Genomic DNA, 15,408 nt, shown 5'->3' on the forward strand with positions numbered 1-15,408 from the left:
TTTACGAAAAATAAATCTTCGGAAAAGATTTATTCTTACGAAGAGCCCTGCGGAAGAAACACGAGACATCAGAGAAAAGCCCAAAAAAGGTCGCACGGTCGCTACGTAGTGACCGAGCGTGCGTTCCGTTCGGTCGCTACGTAACGACCGAGCTCTTCCGAAACGTCGATACGACACGAATCCATGCATTCTCGTCTACCCTTCGATGCTGTCTCCCGAAGACCGTAGCGAACCCATTTCATGCTTTCCGCCATTCGAAGTCATCAATCAAACTTTACGATAAAAACCGTGGAAAGTTTGTTTTTATCGAAAGAAGTCGTAATAAACGCTTCAAGTCGAAAGAGGGCCCAAAGGGACCTACGGCATGACTCGAAGCCCACCTTATGATTTCTTAACCAGCAGCCCGTAAACCATGGGATGGTTTACGCTTGGTTCTCAAGGAAAGATAAATGTCAAGTTTCCGGAGATAAATACGAAATTTTGAAGATAATTACGAAGATCGGTAAAAATGGAATATCTCCATTTTTAGGCTATGACGGCTTAAAGGCAGAAGGGGAAAAGCGTAAACCGACCTAGGAGTGACTATATAAGGAGTCCTAGGTCCTAGGCGAGAGGCATGGGGGACAACTTTTTAGACTCAAAACTCTCGACACTTAGAAACTCTGAGGCATTATTCTCGACATGCTCTATTTTTATGACTGGCACGCGATTACCAGACAAATGCGCACAAGCAGTTCGATCTCTTGGTTCACTCTTGAACTACGTTCGGCTTGATCCTCGAAAGGGGTACGTAGGCAGCCTTTCATACGGTTCAGTCCGAAATCAATCAAAAACGTTTTGCTGTATTTTCTTCGTCTTTTGTTATCGAGCTGTGACTCAACTAGGTTTGAGCTTTTAGGCCGCTAGAACTAGGTAACTCGCTGACAGCCTTTGCGGCCAAAGCTTTTATGATCTCTTGTAATGATCGCAACGCTCTTACGCGGACTTAAAATAAGATCTACTGTTTTCTCTAAACTCGTTTGTTATCTTTTCATGATTTTCGCATATATTTGGTCACTTGCCGTTGGCTCTCGCATAGATCCGGACCTCTGGGAAATTAGGGTTTTCTTATTTTCTTAATTTAAACGTAAATCGACAGTGCGAATTTTGGTTCCCACACCCGCTGCACCTTATAAAGCATCAACGTTTCAATTCAAAGAAAGTAGTGAGTTTCAAATAATTAAAGGACTTATGTGATATTAAGAGGTTTAAGATATATGTTTAAGGAGAGAACCTGAGAACACTAAAAGCACTTGCGTTAGGTGCTGTAGTTTTTTGGAAATACTTGGCACATGAGATGTAGCACCATCTGTTTGTTGTTCCTATATAACTTTGGTTGTGTATAGAAACTCAATAACCTGTCTGTGAATGAGGTACATGGGTTTAATATTCCAAGTATGAGAAAACTTGAGAAGGTGGTAATTAAGAAAACATACTTGTGGTGGCGACTCCAGAAAGTAGGTCGTCAACTCCGCTAATGAAACAGTCTACAGCTCCTTGACACCACCTTACTATGTCACACTGGTAGAGTCACCACCGGCTGTGGCACACAATCTGGAAATGGGATGAAAGCATAACGTGAGGAAGAAGGTCTTGTACTCCTATGTGTGAACAGGTTCTATCTAATGCATTACATTTAAAGTCCTTCATCAAATAAACTCTAACTTGCAACCACATATTTGTCAATATCACAAACTTGGGGTACTTGAAATAGAATTATGAGTCGTACATGTCAAAGACTTCTTTCCCAGCTGCGCTCTCAGGTCAAAGTAGAGATGTGTGCTAGAATTACCGTTCAAAAATAGAGGGCCAGAGAAAACACATGGGAATTAATAAGGGGTACTTAAGTACTAAACAGATAGAAACTAACATGCTTTTGACGAATATATATGTATGTATGCAACTGAAATTCAGAAACACAAAATACGCATACCCCCAACTATCTTAGGATTCACACTTGTAGCAATAACGACTCTCGGCTCTCTCCCATAACTGTCTAATTTGGTATGGAACGCAAGAGCCAAGGAGTCAAACATACTCACACAAACGTTTTCACCACTGCAGAGAGAACAACCAAAACTCAATTCAACAGATGCGATAAAAGCTTCCGGAATAACACATGTCGTATATAAAATGAAATGAACGTGCGAAGACGCAGAGTTAGCATCACACGTTGTGCCCCTGGTAGACGGTCTGTGATTGTGCTTCGGATTGCATTCAACTCACCAATCATGTCTGATAAATAATCAGGTGGGTTACTTTAACACATGCTATCACAGAACCAACTAAAGGACTAAGTGTAGGAATACATACCAGGAAGTTGTTTCCCAGTGTTTGCGAACTCAAGTATCTGACTATATGCCATGAATCTGAAAAGCTCCGTAGGGATGGACCTAGCAGACGCCGTTACCTTCTCAAGAGAGGTCTCTTCATTGAACCGAATCGAGAAAGAAGCATCAGACAAACGGAAGTTGGTGTTGCTACGTACGACGTCAAATTCGGTTAAGGTGTAGAGGGAGCCTTCGCTGAGACGTTCCCTGAACCTAAGCTGACGGTTCGCGCTGACGGTTCGCACTGACAGTTCCTTGCGTTAGGTTGACTGTAAACAAAGAGAAAATAAAACGTTAAAACAATGTTTTTGGGAAGGAACGTTAACGGCGTTATACTTTACAGAATCAAGATGAAGTAAACAGTAAAACAGATTCATGGAAAAAAGGCTTACATTCTCATCGACAAAGAGCATGTCAACACTCATCAGTTCGCCTCCTTTCCGTAGATTTCGCGCTTCCCAGAACCGCAACAATCGAACCTCCTCCGCAACGTTAGAGCACCGGAAATTGAACAGAGTAATCTTCTGGTTCTTCTCAAAGTTGTGATAATCATGTGTGAAAGAGGAGGTATTTATACCGGAAGTAACTTTGTGAAGCGAAGAGGCGGATTGAATGCTAAGAGGAGTGGAGCAATCACCAATTAACAGGGAGTAAAGAGGAGAAAGTGGAAAGAGTGTAACGGCCATGGCATCAACTTCGTCTTTCAATTCGGAGAGGCGGCGACGGTGAGAAGATGAGACCTAAAGGAAAGAAGGATATGGGCCTTGAGTTGCTCTGTAATGACATGGGCTTAGAAACACATAATCACGTTTAGAAAAAAAAACCCAATTCGAGTGTATTAACAAATCAGAGAGCAACCCTTGTCATTATTCCCTTCCAAGGAGAGAAAAAACTCTAATTTATTAGTATAAATAGATAAAACACTTCAAACCAGAAATTAGAGGGAGATGGACATACAACCCATCAAATATCTAGATATCGCAGTATTGACTTTCTTCATTTAACACAAGAATAATTCCAAATGCTAAATCTTAATGTTTGGTAGGCATGCATGGGTCATAGTTTATATGCTAACAACTTCAATATGAAAATCCAAACGACGTACGTTATTTGTTGGTGAGCAAATAATAAGACGACAAGGAGCTATTGCTTTGAGTAAATTCAGATATCTTAAATATTGGCTAATTTGTCTTGTCGCTATAGTCCAAATCTCACACCATACGACTTGTTTGATTATAGTTCAATAGTTCTCAATACACTGAACTTAGGAACCTCATTGGTGCAAGTTATAAAAAAAACTCTTTGATTCAACCCAATTTCGAGATAGGGTCGACTATCTATTTATCCACGATAACTATCATATAGCATTAAATCCCTACCGAACTTTAACCTCATGCTAAATTCTCACAAAATAAAAATTGCAAACCTATTTCTCCATGAATCAATAGTTCGTAACTTAATTATCCATAAATCATGGTTTAAATTGGTTTATTGGTTTTAATTGGTTTACTCCTAATCAAAAAGCTTAAAATCAATTAAACCAAACCAAAATCTAATTTTTATATATAATTTTTTTCTTAAAAAATTTATCAACTTCTTCAGAGGCCTTCTTTTTCTTTTTTCACCATTGTCGTTAATCCTAGCAGTATTGGAGTCATCCCAAACCTTTCTTAGTACACAATACCGTCACTGGTCTTCCTAAAGCCGATAAGCTCTGTTGCTCGCGGCGTTTCTCCTCCTCTGACCCTTCACTCATCGTCTCTGAGCATCTTCTCAATCCAGGCTATAATCTCTCCTCCTCCATTGCCGTTTAATCAAAAACGTAGACATCACCATCGTAAATCCGTCAATATACTGCAAGAGTGACTCGCAGTTTTCGGTATATATGCTTATGCTGCAGACGAATTTCATGGTTTCTGGAGAAAAAGACGATATGTGTTTAATCTTACCGACATGTTGATGAATTAAATGTTGAATTTGGTTTTTGGGTACTTAAGCCTCTCAAAGAAAATGCATGGGCGCATATCCTTGATGAAGGAGACAATATTGATTAGAAGAAGAATATAAGTTTGATGTTTCTTTGAAAAAAAAAATTGCAAAAGAGATTTTAGTACATCACAGAAACATATGAAGGTTTACGAATTACGGTGGTTGAGGAGTTTTTTTTTTTAACGCTGATTTATTACGATCTTACAATTATGATATAGGAAAGATTACATAGACGATTCGACAACCGACAATATTACCTGCCTTATGAAGACCTACGCCTAACTGCATCACATGAGCCGTCCTATGAAGATCCACGTCTGACCAGATTTACTTGCACCATGTTGAAGATCCCTTGCAAGTCTTTCCTCTGTAGTCTGCATAATTGTTTAATAAACCGCTTTCTCCGGGACTTGAAACCTGGATTTCCTGCAATCTGCAATAAATTGCATAGTCTGGGATTCGAACCCCAGACCTGGGTGTAGAAGCCTTTAAACCTTAATCAATAGGCTACGGTGCTTCCACAAATGGTGGTTGAGGAGTTTATGCGTTCTTTTTTTACAACTGAAGAAAGTTTTGTTTTGTTTATCAGAAAACATATATCATAGATGGAGGACTAGTAAAAAAATATATATAAAAATTGGATTTTGGTTCGGTGTAATTGATTTTAAATTGTTTGATTAAGAGAAAACCAATTTAAACAAATAAACCAATTTAAACTGTGGTTTATGTGTAATTAAGTTTTGAACTATTGATCCATGGAAAAATAAATTTGTAATATTTAATTCATGGAGATTTAAAATAAGTCATAGTTTCCACCCCTTCGAGATATGTTAATATTTAATACTGAAGGTTTGCGTTTCGTGGCTTATCTTAAAGCTGGACAGATAAAAAAGCTTTTGCTAATAAAGTGAAAAAACGAATCATTATTAAAAAAAAGGAGATGATTATCATTCTGGCCCAATAACAAAGATCGACTAAGCCCAGCAAAAGACAAAAGTCCATCTGTTCTGAATACAGTTAACTGGGCAGTGTATAGTTCAGTGTAACTGTGCAAGATAATAATGTATGAAGTATGAACATTAGCTGTCTTGGCCTTTAATGAGGTCATCTTCCAAGGTTCCTTTACAAGATACCACTAAATGGCTCAGTATTCCAAATGTTTATTTGAATGTAAATGGATCTACCATCGTTGAGAGACTTCTAGCCATCTCACCCAGCTGCTTCACAAGACAGAGGAGACGACTTCACTCAGCAATCATGATTTGATTCATCAATCCATAATAATAAACAACTAAAAACACTTGCTTGAGCCGAAATTTGTTGGGACACAAAAGTCATATTTTAACCAAATAATGCTGATTACCAAGTACCAACATTGATAAAAAAAAAAAATATATACTGTATGAGTTTTCCCTCAGAATCGAAGAATTTATCAACATTGATTAGCTCAGACAAGGCTGAAACTTGTTATAGAGATTTTCTCGAATCATCATTGAGTACCAAACCAAAAAGGAAAAGGAAAGAACCAGATTGTGAAACTAAAAACTCAAACTATGTAATAATGAAGAAAAAAAAACATAGACGAATCTAGTTCCCTCAGACAAACTGAGTTTTGTTCTACACTGATATATTCAGACAAGGCTGAAACTATATAGTAAGGTTATTCGATCATCGGGAACTATAGCGACTATATTGCAAAACCAGAAACTTGAAACAGATAAATAAGAATGCGCATAAAAATGGAGATCCCTAGTTTCTGAGAAAACGTTACTTATTATTGATGTTGCTTTGCTCCTGAAGCGGCGACCCCCTTTTTATACAAGCCCTAATGAGGCTGTTGGAAGTATTGATAAATAACACAGAGAGTCCTCACTCTTCGATCACTTGAAACATTTCATCCCGTAGTTTATTATATTTACAATAAGGATCCTATAACCAGTCACGGAGAAGATTTTTGTACATTATTGACAGAAAAAAACAGACCTTTGTTCACTATTGAGCTATCTTGCATGCGTTATTGTTCTTATGAGAAGAGTGTTGGAATCAAAATCCATCACACATCTAAATGGAACTAGATAAAGACACAATGGGTTTATTTGTAAATAAACAATAATTTAATTATACAAAAGCAAATGAGCAGAAGCAATGTTTTATGATAACACCAGGAGAGTAAAATGTACAACACAAAGTGAGATGGTATCAAGTAATAAACACGCACACTGATGCATATATGTAATGCACAATACTACTGAACACCGTTGGACCCTCATGGAGCATGTGGCTGCACAGCTTCTTGAAGGCTCTTCACAGCGCTATCATAAGTCACAAACCCCATAAACCAGAACTCATGGTTGTCCACGGAAATCACTTGTATGTACTTCTCAGATGTGTTAACTCTGCTTGTTGATGGGTTCACAGCCTTGAGCTGGTTCACCGGAAGTACCACCTATCCAATATCAGATCAAAATCATCATCACGGTCTAAGGTTCTCAAAATCTGTTTTGGTTGATACAAGAAGCATGCAGAGATCATTTTCTAAACAAGTTCACAGCTTGGTTGGGTTGTGTAGTGTTTCAGCTCATGTTTGGGGTCTGACAGCCCTTAAACCTTATATTGTGAACCAGCCAAAACTCTCAAACCAACAACTATTCAATCTCTCCTCTAGTTTTATCAGGAATCCTATAAGATTTAGTCCTCGGAATACAAATACTTTAAGAAATGTCTACTCAAGAAAAAATCCATAAAAGGTTAGAAATGACAAGAAACTTTGTTATAGCCTATGAAATCACAACAGCAAGAAAGAAAGAAAGAAAACGAGCAAAAAGCACCTTGTAATAGCTCCACTTGGTCTGATCACCTTCTTTGTAGGAAAGAGGATTGTCACTACAAAACGCAAGCTTGTGCGTGGAAAGATACATAACACCCATCACAGGACCAGCAGATGTAGACAAGTAGCAAGCATAGGTCTTGCGAAGCTGCTCATCGGGAAAGCACTCAAACGTCTGCTTGAAGACCTTTTCATACCCACCTTCAGCAAGTATCTTGGTCCCCTGAGCGATTCGCGAAACAGCAGCATCAGCTACACTTGGACCTGTTTTCACTGAGAAACAAAGGGAGAAAGATATCATTCAATCATATCATATATCTATACAAAGACTAGTTCCTCACACTAGAAGAAGGGAGGAGGAGGGAGCCTTACAGTGCTGCCAAACGTTCCCGGAGAGATCTTGCGCCTTCTTGGTGGCGTCTGCAGCCATCTTCCCCCATCTCCCGAGCGTGTCCTTCACAGAGTCCATTGTATCTTCCCCCAATCACCAAGATCAATCAATCAATTAAACACATAGATTCGATGGGATGCGAGATCGGATGATGTTTAGCAACTTACTCTTGGGGACAGGGGAAGGAGAGACGTAAGGATTGAACTCCGGCGGCATGGTGGTGGCGGCGTTGCCTGAGATGGGAGCAGGCGGAGGAGGAGGAGTGACGTCGTTGGGATCGAGCTTAGGGTAAGGAGCGTAGTCAGAGGAGTGAGGAGGAGCTGCTTTGGGCTCCGACGCGGCGGGAGTGGAGGTCCGGCTGCCATCGCGATTCTCTTGCCCACTCATGCTTTGATTCTTCCTCTTCTTCTTTCGATACGATCTCCCTTTATTAATTGTGGCTTGACACACAAAATATATATATATTGTTTTTCTTCTTTTCTTTTTGGTTAAGTAAAGAGGAACATGGTTCGCATCTCATAAACTACAAATATTTTAATGAAGCATGATTAACACGGGTTTCTTAGGTGGATGTTCTACCCGAATTTAAGAACTAGTTTTTAGTTTTTTTTAGTTAAAAGTTAATAGACAATTTTTTATATTCCGCTAATAACCATATATTGAGAACCCTATTTTAATCATGCTTTTATGTTGCCATTATTAATCGTTTGTATAAATATTTTATGATGACTGGTAGGTGTTTTTTTTTTTTCAAACTACGACTGATAGATGATATAAGGCCATGTTTAACGCAGTTTCTTAAATGCGTTTTTTCCCCTTAAAAACATCAAAAAGTACTGAAAATGGAGAGACTGTCAGGATAGTTTCTTAAAACAACGATATAAGAAACGCACTTTATACTTAAAACACCAACCGTAGTTTTGTCATCGGTCAGTTTTTTTACAAAAAATTAATCTTTTTTTATTTACTTCATTTACATTAACAAAATTATCTTTATATCAATTAGAAACCTCATACAAGGTTCTTACCGTTAATCATGCCCTAAGTGCTTTGCACAGTTTTTTTCTTTTTTTGACAACTAATTTATTTATCAATCATGCTTTAGTTTAAAATCTAAAGCTATGACCCAAATTCTTTAAAATGAAACAAGTTGGTTTTAAAATTCATTTTTGTACAGATTTTATTTAGTGTTTCAAAAACAAATTTATAACAATTAAATCTAAATTTATAGTCATAAAATTTACGGTGTAAATTCTAAAGCTAAAAGGTTAAATCTACATCATCTACCGATCAAACCCGTAGTCTCTTTTTCACAGCCAGTGTATCATGTATCGTGCTGTCAACAATTTGTTTTTAACCTCGTATCATCTTCGGCCCATTTATATATGTTTTAAATAGAGAAATTATACAAAAATGAAATAATATCCAGTTTATTCTTTTAGAATATAATACATTATTTTCTATATATAAACAAATGTTAATTTTCCCTCTATTTATTATATGTAAATGTTTTTTATATGTAAATGTTACTTTCCAAATATCTTAGAATAAAATAGAAATATGCTTAAAAGTTTCTTGATAATATCAATTAACTTGATTGAAATACAACATAATTCCCATCCTTTTATAACTACATCAACAAAATAATAGGAAACGTAATAATTTGGCTGTACATAACTAAATATGAGTAAATATTCTTTTGACATAAAATATAAACAAGTAAGGAAATAGAAAACGTAGTTCAAAATATTTTAAATAAAATATTACATATTTTAATTTTAGTTTTAAAATATAACTAGATTTTGACCCGCGTGTTCGCGCGGATGTATTTTTAAAAAAAATATGATGCTAGTTGTTTTTATGTTATTATTTAGGGTTGGGCAAAAAACTCGAATTCGAAGAATCGAACCGATCCCTATCCGAGTAAGTAGTACAAAATCCGAACCGAAATTGATTAAATATCCGAATTATTCAAAATTTTGGTATTTAAAGAACTGAAACATAATCTGATCCGAACCGAAGTATTTTGGGTATCCAAAATAGATATATATATATACTTATATATATTAATTAGTTTTAGATTTAATATATATAACAACATCCAGAATATATATGATAATTTTAAGTTCGTTTAAATACTTGAAAATATATACAAATAATCAAACATAAATGTCTAAAATACTTAAAATATATTCATAACTCCAAAAATACTTAAATAATTATTAATTCTCTATCCAAATATTTAAACCAAACCAATTTAAATTGGTTATCCAAATCCGAACCAAATCTTCAAAGATCTGAACCGAACACGAAATCCCAAACAGATCCGAAAATGAACCCGAACGCGTACCCCTAATCACTATTATATATCCTATATGTGTCATCATATGTTACAAAAATATGTGTTATCATATAATTAATCGTATTTTATACATACCATCAAATAAATTTTATTATAATTAATAATATTTTCTACGTACAATCATATAAATAATCACATATATTATATTTTTAAATTTCAATGTGAAGTATAAAAACCATAATTTAAGTTGATGTTTGAAATGGATCTTTGTATTGTATTTTTCTTATATATTGAAAATATTTTAATAATGGTTATTGAAAAATATGTTGGCAAAAATCAAATTTTGAATATATGTATATTTTTAAATGAATTTTTGATATAAATCAATTTTAAATTATTATTTTGATTTGAATATGTATATCAAGTAAAATAAGCCCACTACTTTTTAATATAATGTAATGAGTCTAATTTTTTTAATAGAATAAATTCATTATTTTTTTCATAGATTACTAATCTATATTTCCAAACATTACTATTTTTTAACTGCTATCTATGTTTTCAAACAAAAGCTTAATGTTTTTATGGGATATATATTTGGAAGATGGAATTAGGGTTTTTAATATTTTCATTGTTGAGCAATCGGCCATGGAAGAACATAAGAAGACAAGAGAGATCAACAGAGCAACACAAGATGATGAGGATGATAGATGCCGAGTAGACAATATTCCTCTTGATCTAACCTTGGATATACTCTCAAGGCTCTGGTCTTCTTTCATCACACTTCCGAGTTTTATCACCACCTTCGCGTCTCGGTCCTCTTCACAGACTCCGCGTCTTCTTCTCACCTTCACACTTCTAGAGAAGCACACACTTCTAGAGAAGCACTCACTTCTAGAGAAGCACTTCGTTTTCTCCTTTCCTCAAAACCAGAATGAAGACGGGTCATATCCTCCGTACCACAGTTATCAGATGACAAACCCAAAATATTCCGAGAGCGTCCAGGGCTTGATTTTATTAAAGGATCTTGTAGTATGGAACCCAACCTTGAGAAGGTTTTTAACCTTACCACAACCCCAAGAAACCATCTCGGTTAAAGGTTCGCCTTGTTCGGGATACCGTTCTTATTTGGGCTACGATCCTTTGGAAGGTAAACACAAAGTATTGTTCATGTCGAGAATGGAATTTACCGACCAGCCACGGGTTCTTACATTGGGAGGTCAAGAATCATGGAGAATAATAACCAAAGGACGTTGCCCTATGCATTCCTCAAGTATAGGAGGATATGGGCGATGCTTCAATGGGATTCTGTATTACGAGGCTTATTATACTGATGGTCATCGTATAATAATGAGCTTTGATGTCAAATATGAAAACTTCAATCTTATCAAAATTCTGGAAGGTTTTTATCAAATGCCGTGTCATATGATACTTTATGAGGGAAGACTAGCCTTAGTTCATAAAAGGACACATGACCGTAATCTTCATCTATATATTTTGAATGATTCAAATGGAGACGAATGGTTGCATGAAGAATGCTGTCTTCATATACTTGCTGGTCTATTGTTAAACGGTGTTACTGCTGCTGGTGAGCTTGTTTTTACCTCTACCAAGAATGAATCGCTTTATATTCTATATTTAAATCCGAGGAGAAACATGATGAGAGAAGCTTTGTTTGAAGGAATTGTGGATGGTGACTTTAGAAGTCGTTATGGACTTTGTAGCAACGGCGGTATATACAATATTAGAGCATGTTTATTGTTGAGACCCTTAATGTTTCTTAAATTGTCCTTAATGAATTTTTAATTATTAAAATCAAGAGAAGGGACATCGTTAAGAGACCTTTAATTTTAGTGGTTTATTGTTTGTCTCTTAATTAGAGGTTCTTATTAAAAATAAATTATTAAACATAATTTTATTGAAGATAAAACTTAAACATAGCATTTTAAACATAACATTTTAAACATAGAATAAAAAAAACATAAAAACATAAAAAGTACAAAAACAAACGGTAATAATTTCAAAGATGCATCGAAACTCAATTGTTGTTTTAATCAGTTCCAAATTTAGCCCATATATGTTCGACCAAATCCCGTTTTAGTTGTGCATGCACATTTGTATTACCAACAATTGCAATAAAATTCAACAACAATTCGCAATCCAGCAACGAATATAAACTATGGTCTTTCCTATTCAACAGAGCAAAGAGATTGATTTTATACAATTGAAAAGACCAAAGAGAAAGGTTTTACCTTATGAACAATCGTGGGGGTTTGTCAGACAAAGCCCAAGCTTGAGCTTCGATCATGCCTCTTCATCACTCCATATGAAGACACAAACACAGAAAAAAAAAAACAAAAATTAGTGGATCGAACTTATCTAGATTCACGATGAAATAACATAATCTAAGCCCAGTTTTATTAGATTCCCCGACATGCACAAGCTAAGACGTGCACAAACAAACTCATCCTTACCTTTCCAGCCACCGAGAAGAAGAAGAGCCACGACGAAGAAGAGAGATCTCGCCATTATCCTTCGCCGATGAGACCAACCGATAGAGGGAATTCCATTTTCCTTCGTCAACAAGACCCGCCTAGAGAGCCACCGAGAAGAAGAACAGCCACGGCGAAGAAGATATATTGCCTTCTCGATCGCCTGGAGAGGAGAGAAGGAAGAGAGAAACAGAGAGATAGAGAAATGAAGAATCGAGACAAAACAACGCGTTCCATTTTTCCTCTCCCCAATTAACTTCAGACACGTGTCTATCAAGAGGCGCCCATTCGCGTCCGTAATTAAGCTGCGTGTCTTCATATTTTGGCTGTGATTTGAATATTTTTAATCTATTTAATACTAAGGGAAGCTATTAAGAGCTTGCAATAAATATGCCCTTAGTGTTTTCCAAAACCACACCGAGACTCTTGTGTCCTTCTAAATCAGCGGTTCATTCGCTGTTGCACCTTTTCTTTTCTTCTCAGTGACACTTTAATTTTATGACACTAAATGATTCTCTTATGTTTTCGTTTTACTTGTGATCTTTAATTAATGATTTGACCGTTCCTTGATTTGTTCTGCCTATGCAAACTATTAACTACATGCGTTTACAATAGATGGTAGCGGCTTTATCTTAGAAACAATTGTATGAAGTTAGTTGAAGATATGGAGAATACACAATATTAAGCTAGATGGCTAATTATCAGCTGTATACGTATGAGAAGAAGAAACATGTGACATAATTTGATCCGTAGTCTGTAAAGTTCGTTTGATTTTTGAAATATAAACAAAACATAAAAAGGAATAAGCATGGTTAACTAAACCAGAAACTTTGATTTTGTCAAACCATGGGACTAGGACTGACTATATGCCGTTCATCTCGTTGTCTTAGTTAGGTAACTGATTAGGTGAATTTGTAGAAGAGAACTTACGTGTATATATAGTCCGTTAAATATTAAATATGCCAACAATGTACAATAAACCACTTCGGCTCATGTGGTAAAAGCCGCTGTTTGGTTGTAGTGAAACACCATTTATAACCCTTTTCTCACCAATCTTCTCTCGAGTCCCTCTCTTTCGCATGATATCCGTCATAACTGAAAGCAAAAGGTAAACAGAGAATAGAAACAGAAGATATACTCAAAGCTTAAACCCCATTTTTATTACTTAAGAATTTTTTTTTCTTTTTATACTTAATAACTTGTACATCCTTTGTTATTTATACAGAGAGGACAAGCTTAACCTAATGGAATATATTAAGGAATTTTCTACTCAGAGAGCTTAAATGTCGTTTTCTGCAAGGAGACCAAATCTGTTCTCCAACTTAATTGTTGAATCCATACTCTGCTTGTTTTCAGCGAAGGCTGAGCTGTTGACAGTCAAGCTAGCTGTTGGTGTCTTGAGCTGAGTTGTGGGCTTGCGTTGTTGATGGCTCACTTCTTCTTCTTTCTTGTCATGGGCTGTTGGACTGTTGGGTTGATCATGTTAACAGTAACTCCGGTCTTCTTCCAAAAACCAGAACTCTTTTTCCTGCTCTGTCTCCCTCCTCTGTTATATTTGTCTTTTTTTTTTGAAAAAAGGGGTTCCTCTGTTATATTTGTCGTCTTTACTTTTCTTTTTGTGTGCACATATTTGTTGTCTTTACGACCGAAGAAATACCAAACATAGTCCTTCCTTATCGAACTCGAGTTGGCTGAGAAATAAATTAATAACAACAAACAAATAAACAAAAACTAGCCGATGTTTCAATACAACAGTGAAGTAGTCGGTAAGACTTACAAGGTAACTCCCAAGGATCGAAGCTATAGATATCGACTGTGTTAATGAATTCATTGACATGAGTCGTGTTGCCATCCATATTTTTTGCCCTGAGGTAATAGCCAATGATCTCCTCGTCGGTCGGATGGAATCTGAAACCCACCGGATGCGAATTTACCATATTCTCCACGAGAAATCTAAAATTTTCAGATCAAAAACGAAAAAGAAGAACTAAGAAAAAAAAATATGCAGCAGAGCAGAGCGCTTCTTTCTATGTTGTCGCTTGCTGTTCTGTTAATTAACCTTCTCTTGTTTGTTATTATGAACAAGACGAAAGGTGTGGGGTTATATAAAAAAACTTGTCCCGGTATTTGCGGGGACACTAAATTTCAAATATTATTTTGTGTCACGGCATGGAAACACGTAACCGTGACGTATTGTGACATTTATCTTTCGTGGGACATACGTGGAACGGTAGATACTTATCGTGTTCATGACCTTTTCCTTTAAATAATAAAATAAGAGGGTGTTGATATAAAAAAAACCTTGACCCGGTATTTGGGGGAACTCTAAATTTCAAAAATCACTTATTGTAACGTTTTATCCTTCGTGGGACATACGTGGAACGATAGAGTTTGCCATGTTCATGAACTTTTCCTTTAAATAATAAAATAAAAACGAAGGCTTGTGATATGGTGGTGATTAAGCTGAAGAGAAAAATTCGATGCGGTGAAACCACTAGGATTCGAGTCATAGTCACTAGAGAATTAATATTTCGGCATCGTCAGAAACAGAGGACTGATACGTGACAACACGTAACTAGTCTATACCATTTATGTGAGACCAAGAATATTCATGTATAATTCAAAAGATAATAATAAATAAATAATAAAATAAAAAGGGCAAAAGCGGAATTTGTAAGTTGCCATCGACGGTCAATAACCATGTTTAGGTCATCTCTAATCGAACTGCAAAATACCATTTTAGTGTAGTTTTTACACTAAAATCATCTCTAATCTAACTGCAAAAATCACATAATTTCATATCAAATTAAAAAGTTTAAAACTATTTATCACACTACAACACTATTTATTCCATTAAAATATTATTCATTTATTTATTACTAAAATATACAAATCCTCCAATATATTAATTAAGAAGTCACTTTAGTGAATCATGCTGACGTGTCACTCATACAAGAAGTCTCGCAATAATCCTTATAATATATACTATTAAAGCAGAATCCTTCTTAGGATTATGCCTCTGAATTTTCTAATTAATTACA

At 35.9% G+C, this 15,408-nt stretch overlaps 2 protein-coding genes and 1 long non-coding RNA gene across 3 annotated transcripts; 1 reads left to right on the plus strand and 2 right to left on the minus strand.

The window, feature by feature from the left end:
- Nucleotides 1-6,434: 6,434 nt before the first annotated feature.
- On the minus strand, nt 6,435-8,055 carry LOC106328959 (GEM-like protein 1). The gene is made up of 4 exons (XM_013767516.1): nt 7,744-8,055; nt 7,558-7,659; nt 7,187-7,458; nt 6,435-6,804 (listed from the first exon to the last, which is right to left on the minus strand). The coding sequence occupies exons 1-4, from the start codon at nt 7,961-7,963 to the stop codon at nt 6,625-6,627; spliced, it is 774 nt and encodes a 257-aa protein (XP_013622970.1). The 5' UTR covers nt 7,964-8,055; the 3' UTR covers nt 6,435-6,624.
- A 2,468-nt stretch (nt 8,056-10,523) lies between these two features.
- Nucleotides 10,524-11,681, plus strand: LOC106330864 (putative F-box protein At1g47790). Its single transcript, XM_013769266.1, has one exon. It carries the CDS (start codon nt 10,524-10,526, stop codon nt 11,679-11,681), a length of 1,158 nt encoding a protein of 385 aa, XP_013624720.1.
- Nucleotides 11,682-13,502: 1,821 nt separating this feature from the next.
- Nucleotides 13,503-14,436, minus strand: LOC106335568. The gene is made up of 2 exons (XR_001268737.1): nt 14,145-14,436; nt 13,503-14,058 (listed from the first exon to the last, which is right to left on the minus strand). It is a non-coding gene; the product is annotated as an uncharacterized LOC106335568 (long non-coding RNA).
- Nucleotides 14,437-15,408: the final 972 nt, after the last annotated feature.

This window comes from Brassica oleracea, chromosome C3, assembly GCF_000695525.1.
Source record: "Brassica oleracea var. oleracea cultivar TO1000 chromosome C3, BOL, whole genome shotgun sequence".
Taxonomy (NCBI): domain Eukaryota; kingdom Viridiplantae; phylum Streptophyta; class Magnoliopsida; order Brassicales; family Brassicaceae; genus Brassica; species Brassica oleracea.